Here is a 12,847-nt window from a genome sequence, read left to right as displayed (position 1 = left end):
GCAAGAGGATTACTTTATGGATTTCAAGGCAGAAGAGGTGTTGATGATAAAGGATGTTTTGATGGTAAATACGCAAACAGACAATTAAAAACGTCTGGCAGTGAATAAAAATCCAAATACCAAACATTATCAACACACTAAATTAATGCGTTCCAGCTCCTCCTCCTCAAAATTAAACATGGTGTGGAACCATTTGTGACAATTGTCAAAATTTCTCCATGACACTGTCTACCCAACAGCAGGGATGAACTGAACTTCTTTTTTTACAAATGGGAGAAATATACCAAATGCTAAAACAACTCATTTGTTTTGCTACATAATTAGAGAATTAATTAGTATTATTTTTGCATTATATTGGATTCTATCAAGAAAAATTTAGTTGGAATTTTCTTATTTGATGCAAATAACAGAATTTGCTCTCTTAACTTCTTCTGTTTGTTCACATCCTCCTTAGTCAGATTGGCCCACCAGCAAGTTATAATACACTACTTATAAGTCACAACACTGTTGTAGAACATTTGAAGCACAGAAATACAAAAATCAAAACATTTTTGCTTCTCTGCGAAATACAGAAACTGAACTTTCTTGAAATTATAGCTAGAATTTCCTTCCATTCAAATTTGTGGCAAATTATGATACCTAGATCTTTCATGTTACTCCTTCAATCAAAACCCATTTAATCACTGCTGGCCTAATAACCCCTGCTTTTCCTTTTTCTTAAAGTGAGTAAGTAAAAAAGTTCCAACTCAAAATTCAGAGCACAAAGGAGTCAATGGAACTGATTTGCCGATTCATTTTCCACTACATGCAGCAACTTAGAAGTTATTCAGCCACCATTCAGCCAATCTTTGATGAATTTGTATGATATATGTATATGATACATACATCGATTTGAATATAATTATATATCTCTATTGGGGGGACCCCCTTTAACATAGACACCAGATTCCATTATAATAGGACAACCCATTACACAGTTGGAACCAATTTTGTTGTAGGCCCCACTATATTTCATTGGTTAAGGTGGCCATGTTGTTGGGCTGACTGAGCTGGTTTAGAGTCCATTGGTCTATTTTGGCCAAAAAAATAAGCACAGCAGTTTGGGTGCAGATTGGCCCACGAACAAAAAAAAAAAAAAACATAACTGTTTTTAAAAAGAATTCTAAATGGCAGAAAATGTATCCAGACAAACTTTCATTCATGAAATTATGCTTCTGTGAATATTGGACATACAGTTACAAGGTTTTTATTGCTATTTAAATGTAAAAAAAAATTGGTTCTTTAATTATAGTACCATCTAGAGACCAATTTGGGTTTATATCACATGGGCATGTACCTTCCACCTGATGAGATTGCCAAAGCTAATGTTTCTGTCATTTACCATCGCACAGGAAACTTTTTAAATGTGGGATAGTAATAATAATAATAATAATAATAATAATTAATAAAAGGACTAGGCAATCCTAACTGAGCTGGAACATGGGTACTACAGTGGGGAGCAATCCATGCCAGAAACTGAAGCGTATAATTTTCTGGCCTTAAATGGTATTGTAGTCTTGCTTTCCTGCAGGTTCCAGAAGACACTTCCTCCCCATTGAGAGTCAGTGAGACCTTCAGCGAAATTGCGTGATCGATTCTGTCAGTTATGGCCCAAAAGTCTATCATGCCATATGTGCCTGTGCTTGCTGAGTTAGTTTTGCTGAGATTTGACGAGTTTTCTAAATATCTACTACAGCTCAGCCTGATTCACCCCTCAGCCACTGTACATTTCTTGCAATCCCTGAAAGACTCTATAAATGCAGTTCATTTAATGCAAACGTATCTAGATGCTGTTTTGTAGTGTTTATGTAGACAATTAGGCCACAAATACTTAATCCATTGCCACAAAGAAGACAATGAAAATATTACAACACAAATTTTAAAAAGCTATAGAATTAAAAAAATATTACACAAAATATGGAATGTAATTGTTTTATTTGTTAGTTAACCTTCCCATCAGATGTTGCTTGGTATTTTTCTGTGGTTTCAGCAAAATTATGTAACATTTCGGAGCAAACAGACACAGCAGTAGCCCAAAACTAGATGCTAGAATTGCAAATATCTCCACGGCTACAGTGAATTTCCCTGGTGAGCTGACATAAGCTGGTACAAAGGTGAGCCACACTGCACAGAAGATCAGCATGCTGAAGGTGATGTATTTCGCCTCATTAAAATTGCCTGGCAACTTCCTGGCCAGAAAGGCCAGAATAAAACACAGTGAAGCCAGGAGACCAATGTATCCCAGAACACACCAGAAGGCCTGTTCAGAACCCACACTACACTCCAGGATTATTCTGGACCGGTGGTACTGGGTGTTTTTGTTTGGGAAAGGGGGAGCAGTGATCAGCCATACTGCACAGATTATCACTTGTATAAAGGTGCAGGCAGAGATGATAAATCTCTGCTGTTTGGGTCCCAGCCATTTCATGAGGTTGTTTCCAGGCCTGGTGGCTGTAAAGGCAGCCAGCACTACCAGAGTCTTCCCCAGGATACAGGAGATGCAGAGTGAGAAAGTGATGCTGAAGGCAGTATGGCGCAGCATGCAGGACCATGATGTAGGCTCTCCAATGAACACCAGCGCACACAGGAAACACAGAGTCAGAGAGAGCAGGATGAAGAAGCTCAGCTCTGAGTTGTTGACTTTGACAATCGGAGTGTTCCTGTGGTAGAGGAATACTGCCAGAACAGCGATGGTGAGGCAGGCTCCAACTACAGCTATCACAGTCAGGGTCAGTCCCATTGAATCATAGGAGAGGTACTCAATCGCTTTGGGTATGCATTCAGTTCTGGCTGCATTGGACCAGTAATCTTCAGGACACGATGTGCAATCTATTGAATCTGAAGAGAAAGAGGCAAAAACAAATATAATTTTGATGAAAAAATATAGTTTTGCAATATTTTGAGTAAGAGAAGAGTATCAGCTACAAAAAATGTTGTGGAGATGAAAACTGCAAATAGTTGTACAGATCAAAACTACAGAGGGAGATTTAGTATGATCACTGCAACTCTCACCTGTCTTATTACTGATCTTGCCATCGTCACATGGTACACAGTCAAAGCAGCACAGAGGCTCCCCACGACGGACAGCCTTCCGGCTTCCTGGAGTACAGCTCTCACTGCACACAGACACCAACACCTGCATGAGATAAAACACAGCCAGATATCACTGAAAATACATTAATCTTTCATGTGAATGTCCCTGCAGACCTGTACCTGTCTATTAGCTGATATATCCAGGTGTATCATACCATATTCTGACAAGGAAATGGACAGAGCAAGATTTACCAATAAAAAGAATGTTAGAAGAAAGCCACAATGTCTATTTGTTTAGTATACAAGAATGGCTCATTAAAGTCACTGCTTATATATGTGTCTGCCTGTGTGTGTGTGTGTGTGTGTGTGTGTGTGTGTGCCCTGCGAAAATATGGTAATTCTAGAGTGAATTGTGTTATTTTTACACATTTTTGTATGAACCAGATTTAAAACATCAAATAGCCTACACCAGTCAAATGGAAGAATTTGTCACATTAAAAACATGTTATTGAAATAAAGGCAAGAAATAAATCATATTTTGTGACAAAGGAGGAAGTGAGATACTGTCACACCTGAACATAATGACATCAAAAATGTGTCCAAGAAATACCTGTCCTCATAGTAACAGTAGGCAAAGAAACAGACACCACCCTTGTCACTTCTTTTGTCATAGAACATTTGTCAGCTGATCCATTTATTGCATTTAAGGGCTATGCAACCACATTTTATACTTCATTACTTTGATTTATTTTAAATTTAATTTGTTAACTTAGTTGTGCACAACTGAAAAAGGGGGGACTCATAAACAGCCATTTTGTAAAATGGTGAAACCACATGTAAAGTGATCTCAAATCCAGATGCTTTAAGTCAATATCAAAAATAACAAATTTCACACTACCATTGCGATACCTTTGGAGGGCACTGTGTATTGCTGCGACCTGGTCTAGGGTCAGACCGTAACAGGATGAATGATGAGGGAAATGAGTGGGGAAAGGGTAAAGGAAACATACTGCAAACCGACCAGTAACTCCGTTCCATATTTGCCAGTACAAATCTAACTAAAATTTGGCTAGTCTTCAAAGGGTCCTGGGCACGGGTCAGCTTTTAATGCTGATATTCTGACAATTAGTCTGTATTCTGAAACCAAAAGTCCAAATAGCATACACCAAACTGAGTGTAAAATCTCCACCCAGAGTACTTAAAAAAATAAAGCAAAATAACAAAGTTGTGTCCTGATGGAGGGATTTGTAGTCCAGCTGGAAACACACAAACTAAGCAAGGCACTACACGGTGAGCAGAGGCAGCACGAGAGCTGAGGTTGAGAACGAATCAGTGGTCGTACACAAGATCTAATCAGCAAACAAACCAGAAGGGCTAGACAGGCATGGGAATCAAACAAAAATAGTCAAATACATGAAGTCAAACAAAGTAATCACTATACACAAAACACCAAGCACAAGTTTGAAGAGCTTGTCTCCCCTGTTGTGTTTTTTTTTTTTTTTCAAACCGAGCAACCAGAGACGGACACAGCCAATCCGATGACAAACTTGAAACATGAAACACTTACGCAACAGAGACAAATGTCCACAAACTATAAGCAAGCTACACACATATAATGTTTGGGACTTGACAAGAAATATTTTTTCTTTATTTGTCTCTGTACTTTACAATTTCCTCAGCATACCAGGTCCTTTGCGATTACTGAGCTCACCAGTGCGATCTTTACTCTTAATGATGTTCCAAACAGTTGATTTTGGTAAGCCTTGGTAAGGTTTGGCCCATGCCTTTGTCTGGCTTTTTTCATATTTATCAGCCTCATAATGGCCTCCTTTACCTTCATTGGCACAATCCTGGTCCTTATGCTGACAAACACCAATAACAAACTCTCTCGTCATCAATCTGATAAAAGGAAATATTGGTCTTAATTATCCACAAGACTTTTTTTCCAGGACTCTGCAGACTCTTTTAGGTGCTTCTTAGAAAGCTGTAACCTTGCAATCCTATTTATGCAGTTCATACTGTTCTTGCAATGTAGTTGTCATATTTCTGTTTGTGAAGTCTTCTGCGGACAGTAGTCACTGACAGATCCATGCCTTCCTTCTGAAGAGTGTTTCTAATGTGTTGGACAGCTGTTTGGGTTTTCTCTTCATCATGGTGAGAAATATTCAGTCATCATCTGTAGAGCTCTTCCTTGGCTTACCGGGCTCTTTGTGACTTCTGCTCACCAGTGCTCTTTTTCCTCTTAATGATGTTCCAGTTGATATTGGTTAGCCTAAGGTTTAGCCTATGTCTCTTTTTCTAATTTTCTAGTGTCATAATAACTTCCTTGACTATCATTGGCACAACTCTGCTCCCCATGTTGACAGACACCAATAACAGACTCTAAATGCAGTCAAATGCCTAGAATCAAGACTAAATACTGAAAGCTCTCTTGTACTTGCATAATTTACCTGAATTACAGAAGCAATTGAACACACCTGACTAATCAGAAACACCTATGTAGCCATGTGTCCCTGAAATGGGGAGACTATGAATGAAAGATGCTGTAATTTCTACAAGGTAAAGCGAAGATGTATAAAATACCCTTCAATAAGAATCTGCACTTTAAGCACATGTGAATTGTTTAATTACAAATCTAAAACTGTCAAGTACAGACCCAAATAAAATTAATAAATAAAATTATGTGTGAGAGTGAAATATGTGTAGTTTTTTCATAGTTGTGATATACTGTACACACTGTTTGTGGCTTGCCTCGGTCTGATGGCCTGTCCATACGATTGCATCCTGGATGAAGAGCTCCTTCCCAGCATTCTGTGCTCCATCATACAGTCCAATGGTCTTAAATTCAATCTTCCCAGCTGTGCCTCTTTGCCAATTGATCAGATCATATGATGGAATTGAATCCCCCTTAACATCAAAAGCAACTTCTTCTCCAGAAATGGTGAAAGAAACCTCTTGAAGATACTGCTGGAGCTTTTACATGATGAAACAGTGATTAAAAATACATTTAATGGATAAAAGTAATAGTGTAATGCTCACTGTCATGTAGGAAGAGAGCCTCATCACCTTAGTGTACATATTAGGGGTGCACTGATCCTTCGGCCATAGATCGGAACACGCGATCGGTGACTAGCAGCTTTATTTTTATTGTGGCCAATCTGTATTCCGGTTTTATGATGTAAGAAATGAGACACATTCCATGTGCAAGCTGCATTGGAATGCTGCTGCTATGTCTTTTCCAAAATGTCAGCTGCCTGGAAACAATACAGTGTGTGAAGCAGACATTAAAAGCCTGTTTTTTCCAACCTGGGACATATTTTCGTAAATTTTTCAGCAATCCTGACGGTTCCGATAACATTTTACATAAGCGCTTCATTGTCAAATTTTGGCTTTTTAGACATTTTTTTCTCTATGCCAGTAGCTTCACCATGCTGTGTATGGGGCAAATCAAGATAGGCTACATGTACTTTCAAGCAAGTTCATTAAGCAAGTTCAGTTCATCTAAACCTGTTATTGGGAAGTGAAAATAAATGTGAATGTTGAAATTTATTTGTTGATATTAAAAATAATTCCATCTGGACAGAATTGACTGTAAGCTACACTAGGCGATGACCACAAAATAAAATCTTGCTCTGTGTATTCCGTTTCTAATGAATAGTGTCGGCCATCAAAGTGAAAAGGCTCAACAACATCCTTGTTATGGTTTGATGAATAATTAGCTAGTGCAACACGTTCAGGATTTGGATTTCAGCATTATCTTATAAAGGTAATCCAAGTTAAAGCTAAAACACAGTCACTCTGCTTGCACTTATTGACGAGCTTACTAGAGAATTTGATTCTTCCGCAGCAATTGTGGCAGATGTCATTCCATCCATCGTTGCACTGAAATGTCTCCTAAGATCGTAGTATGAGGCTATGAAAATGCACTCTTCTGGAAGCAGTTGAGAAAAGATTCAGCCACGTTGAATCAGATCTACTCCACTGTGTGGCTATGACAATATAACAATAATGCTGTTAATAATACTAATAATAATAATAATAATAATAATAAAAGTATCTGAATGTATTGGCAACCTATAGAGCAAATAAACAAGCTTGTGTTTTCTTTATTACCTGTTGCTTTGAAAAAATAATAATAATTCATGATCGGTGCACCCCTAGTACATATATCTCACCTCTGAAGCCAGCTTTCAGGCAGTTATACACAAGGAGGCTGGATGATGGATAAACACAAGATTGCACTTACTCTCACAGAAAAAGAAACTAAGGATTTACAACTGGAAATTAAACAGGCACATATCAGGAGTGACATATCTATCACAACACAATGAACCCAACAAAGCTTTTAAGAGGCTTTACAGATGTACTCTATTATTTAAATTTAGACAGCATTAAAGATTGCATGCTCAACCATTGAGGACGCCAGATGGAAGGCAACCCTGAACAATGATCTCTGGTCGAGGTTTTGCAACAATAATACATGTCATTTTTTGCAGTGAAGGGCATAAAATGATATTGTATTATTCTCTATAATTTATATGGTCAATAAAGGTCCGGCAAGCAAGGGAACAGTCACAGCCTTGTGGTGTGTTGAGTATGATAAAGTACAACACATCTGGAAGAAATGTCCCCTTATAATTACACAAAAACTTAGTGTGGTTGCCTTAGGCAATCATTAGTGTGGTTGCCTTAGGCAATCACACTACTATCCACATATATTCTTTTCACCTTTTGACTCCCCCGTTTCAACCATCCTCTAGTCAAGCGGCTTCCTTGGGAATCTTGTGCTATCACTTTGTGGAAAGTTTCGCTGCACGGTTTTTGAGAAATATGACTTTTTATGGCCAATTTTTTCCCATAGAGAATGAATGGGGAATGTGACGTCATACATATGTGAGAGATGAAGTTACAGAATTGGTCGGCTTTGCACACGCGATGCAGTAGGTGTTGACCTGCTTTATCTACTGGGAATTCAGAATCCAGATGCGAATCCCGTTTCGTCGTAATTACAGAAAACACACACTCGTAAACTTCAAATGTTTCATACCACAATGCAGATAAAACCTTGACGAAACGTGTACATGCCACGGGATTGTGTATGTTCAAATGAGGTTTCACCTGGCAGACATTAGACACCAGAATGGATATAGCTCTGATAGTGCGGAAGTGAAAACCGCACAAAACGTTGTGCAAGACAGCTTCTGTAGCCCTGCAGGTCATGTGATCTTCCTAGAGGAAAAAAACGTCAGATTGTAATACCACACATGTTGCTTTGGGTGTTCTCGAACTTTGTAGTACAAACTGGCTTGATCTACACTTCATCGATCCAACAGGTGATAGAATAAGCTTTCTAACTATGTATAATATGTCAAATTTTACTTTTGTAACACCGTTTAATATCCCAGCGTATTGGAAACTTTGGTCTCATTAGAGCTGCATTACGCATTCAGTCCACTTGCATGTTGTTGATGCACCCCTTGCTGCAACAGAAGCTAGTAGTACTGGCTAGCAGCCGATACTTATTCACAGAAGCTGTATTTAAAATGAGTTAAATTGCAACTATTTTAATACATATTTCTCGCCTCATTTTCGTTCTTGGAAATTTGGCTCGGCTAACACGTAATAGGCTACTCTGTCTATGAGTTGGTCTCAGAGATAACAGATTAGACTCTGAATTAAAGCTCAATTAAATGTTTTTAGTTGTGTGGTTAAAATGAGCTGAAATTCGTGCAAAATCATGCATCAATCAAATTAATCTCCCTTGCCCTGTCTTGCTTTTTTAAAATGGTGCGATCGCGCAGTGTAAACGTAGGGTTTTTCCAAGACCGTCTGAACATGCCAGCTAGCTGTATGATTCGCCGTCACTCGTCACCGCATACCGCAAGTAAAACACTGAGATCTCAAGCTTTGATGAAAGGATAATTTAGCGCTGAATATATGTGTCGCAAATAAACTCATTGCCGTGATGTTATATCATGTACACAATACTCTGTCTCTGCTTATACTACAGAAACTGTTCCCTCTGTTCAGCACAAAGTCGACTTTGCGTTGGCGGCAACCACACTTCACAATTTCTGCAGGAATTGTCTAGTTTATAATTAATATATATAATTAATTTTTTTTTAATTAATATAATTTTTTTTTTTTTAACTAAGCAGTGCTTTGAATTCTGTATCCAGCAGCACTGTAACCGATGATTATAGTAGATAAATGTAACTGTAAATGTCTTGAAAATCACGTCAAAGAAAAATTCATGCACAACTTCTCATGCAAATTAGTATAGGTAAATACATGGAGCATTAACAGTGTTGAAGGGCTACAGTACCTACAGTACCTAAATTTCTACAGAGAGTGGTCTCTCTCAAATAAAAATAAAATGCACAAGACGCTCAAAAAAACATATGACTGATTATATGAAGCAGAATTTGCATTCTTTTTAATGTGAACTCTTACCTGCCATGGGTGAATGTTTGTGGCATCAGCACATGAGGAGTTATGGAAGAGCCCTTTCCCAGGCTTACAGCTGATGAGGTTGTGCAGGGAGTGAGCAATGGCGTACACAGCTTTGTACACATTGTAGGAAACACGAGGGCTGGAGGTGTTCAGGTAGGCAGATTGGTGCTCCTTCATGGGCTCCAGCCCTGAACAGGGGGGCAGCTGGGAGGAGGCCTGGGTCCTGCTGCTGGCAGAGTAGAGAGAGCAACCGTACAAGGCACCCCACAGCTCGTGTACCAGGGGGTTACTGGGGTATCTCAATGGGTCCACACTCATCAGGTAGTCTCTGAGACCTGCAACCTTTCCCTGCCGAATGGCAAACCCAATGGTGCCACCTAGAAATGGGTAGAACTCACTGCCTGTGAATAGTGAGGCTGTTACCCAGGCTTCACTGGCAATCCACTGGATCCCTGTGATATTCTGATCCATGTATTCTTGAAAGAAGGGATAGAGCTCCGCTTCACCAGCAAAGCTGATAACCACTCTTGCAGTGGAGCGATTCATTACATCAAGGATTTCAAGTACTCTTTTTTGATTGTACACTTTAGGTATTATTTCATGGTAGGCTAAGCACACACCTGTGTTTTTAAATTCTTTCAATAGTCCCTGCAAAGCAAATCTTGCATAGTCATCATCTTCAGTGACTAACCCAACCCACATCCAGCCAAATTTTTGCAGAAGATGAGCAATGGCTTTCACCTGATAGTCATCACTAGGAACAACTCTAAAAAATGTTGGGAATTCTCTTCGGTTACTGAAACAGGAACAGGTTGAAAAATAACTTATCTGAAAAATGAAGTAGAGCAAATTCACCATTTAACATACAAATATGACTTTCCGGAAAATAAAGCAATCAAACAAGTGTATTCATATCACCTAATTATAGTGAATGAATTCATAACCTCATCAGATAAACAGTAAGACTCCATTCCCCCTCCAGTTTTTTATAATATCTATTAACAAACATGGTTTAAATATGAGTGGCATGGCCCGGTCAGTTAACTATTTCATAGTAATATTTGATTCAGCAATCCATTTATTTTAATGATGAAATCTAATTTCTTATTGCAAACATGATACGCACCATTGGGATACTGAAAGGCTGTAGAGTTCTCGAGACAACGATGGACTGAGATGACCCAGAATCTCCAACCACAGCCAGGAGAGGAGATGCACCAAAACAAAGAGCAGCATGAAATTTACTTGGTCCATTTAGAACAGCCAGCACTGCCCGCTGTGCTGCCACGTGGGTTGCACATGAGTCGTATATCTTGTATCCCAGAGTGACATTAGGCAGCAGGTCCTGACTCTGGTTGATCTCCTCAACAGCCAGCCTCATGGTCTGTGCCCAGCGGAAAGATCTGGGGTCAAATCTGTGCGAAGACCAACAGCACAGTGTAACTTGGCTCTGTTGGAAAAGCAACAGTTATGTACTATTGTAAAAAACACTAAACTCACCCCTGACATCGTGGAGCAGCTGGTTTGTAAGTGAAGTTCTGGTCTGGTGGCTCAACTCTGTAATGCATGGGGAAAAGTCCTCCAATGATGAAGTCTCCATCAGCGTGGAAATTGGGCTCAAAGTTGCCCAGCAGGGAACAGGCTGGGTCAGGGCTCGAGTTAACAGGAGTGGCAACAGATAAGGGGTAACAAAGAAGCCACATCACCAGAGGAGTCATCTTTGGCCAGGCTAGCCTCACACACTGTGCTGCTGAATGAGGAGCAGCTTTTTATTCTCTCATCACATTATGTTCCGTACCTCCTCAGGATCATCAGGAGACTAGATGACATCATCTTTCTGCTCATCCCATTAAAACAAGGCTGAGGCGCAGAGCTCAAATGAAACACCTTGCACACTAATTTCCCGTAATTTCAGTAATACAGCTCTGGGAAAAATTAAGAGACCACACCATATTTTCAGAATCACAGGTACTCCACAACATTGATTGCTGAACCCTTCCTAAGTAAAGACATTTTTTTATTATTTATTAATGGTATAGACTTGTTTACTTTATATTATTCAATGTATAAGAACAATACAATACAACATAATGACAATATTGTTTGGAATTAAAATCAAATGCAGTTAAAATTTCATGAAAGAAAACCAACAGTTTCATTTTACACAGACACAAAATCGTAAGCTGTGAACCTCTTAAATTGAAGTGATCGCTTAATTTTTCCAGAGCTGAACTGCAGAGGGTGCAATTTGCATCTTTCTGAAATGTTTGTTGAAAACCTTGTTTATATTTTTGCAAAGTAATTGGCTGCACACCACAGGTGTGCTGTGGGGATACACTGCATGCTGCAATGGGCGAGGGAGACATGCACAATGTGCAATAATAATAATGATATTAATAATAATTGCATGTTCTTTCTCCCCATATCCATGTGGGTTTCCTCCAGATAGTTTTCTCCTACAGTCCAAAGACATGCAAGGCGAATTGGAGACTTCAAATTGCCCATAGGTATGAGTGCATGAGTGAATGGGGCGTGTGTCCTGTGAGAGATTGGTGACCTTTTTTTTGTTTTTGTTTTTCTTGCATTTTTAAATTATTATTCAGTAGATAAATTTACAAATAATAAGGCACTCATTACAATTCTATTTTTTTTCCTTCTACAATGAACAGACATCTCATGAGACAAAAACATACACAGACCAATTCAAAATGATATGTAAAAATAAAAAATAATAATAAATACTTGTTAGAACTCTTTTTATCAAGAAAATGAATTCCATTTATCAAAGGTGTGGGGGAGAGATTGGTGACCTGTCCATGGTGTATGTCTGCCTCTCGCCCACTGCATGCTGGGATAGGCTCCAGCACCGAAGCCCCTCACATGGCTATGACCAGGAATAAGTGGGTACAGATAGTAGATGGATGGAAAAATATAATAATAATAATAAAAATAATAATAATAATAATAATGCATACAATGCTGATTGAAACTATCCTCTGTTCTCATTTAAAGTTAAATAATTTTAAAGAGTTCTTTACAGTTCCCTCCTCAACCACCGCAAGAACGTCAGTAGTTTCCTTAGTAGATACTTTTGATGGAGTGGTTTGGCAATAATCTACCTCATTGCATAATGCTCTTTGGAACCAAAGCAAAGTTGATGGGGTAAAATAATATATTAGACACAACTGGCCAAGCTCTGTCTAAGTTACGTGCTTCTTTTATGGCATTGTAAATTCTAACTTAATGACTCTTCAGAGATCTGCACTCAATGCAGATATTTTACAAGGCGGATTTTAAGTTGACCTGGCTATGCAGCCTGAAA

The 12,847-nt window shown here is 38.9% G+C and overlaps 1 protein-coding gene across 1 annotated transcript; it reads right to left on the bottom strand.

Annotated features, from left to right (window-relative positions):
- Positions 1-1,926: 1,926 nt before the first annotated feature.
- Positions 1,927-11,248, bottom strand: LOC135236822 (extracellular calcium-sensing receptor-like). Its single transcript, XM_064303358.1, has 6 exons — positions 11,026-11,248; positions 10,652-10,940; positions 9,526-10,353; positions 5,824-6,045; positions 3,052-3,175; positions 1,927-2,877 (listed from the first exon to the last, which is right to left on the bottom strand). The coding sequence occupies exons 1-6, from the start codon at positions 11,241-11,243 to the stop codon at positions 1,973-1,975; spliced, it is 2,586 nt and encodes an 861-aa protein (XP_064159428.1). The 5' UTR covers positions 11,244-11,248; the 3' UTR covers positions 1,927-1,972.
- Between the last annotated feature and the right edge of the window lie 1,599 nt (positions 11,249-12,847).

The sequence above is a fragment of the Anguilla rostrata genome, chromosome 12 (genome assembly GCF_018555375.3).
Source record: "Anguilla rostrata isolate EN2019 chromosome 12, ASM1855537v3, whole genome shotgun sequence".
In the NCBI taxonomy this organism is placed as follows: Eukaryota; Metazoa; Chordata; class Actinopteri; order Anguilliformes; family Anguillidae; genus Anguilla; species Anguilla rostrata.
This window is presented reverse-complemented; position numbering and strand designations above follow the sequence as displayed.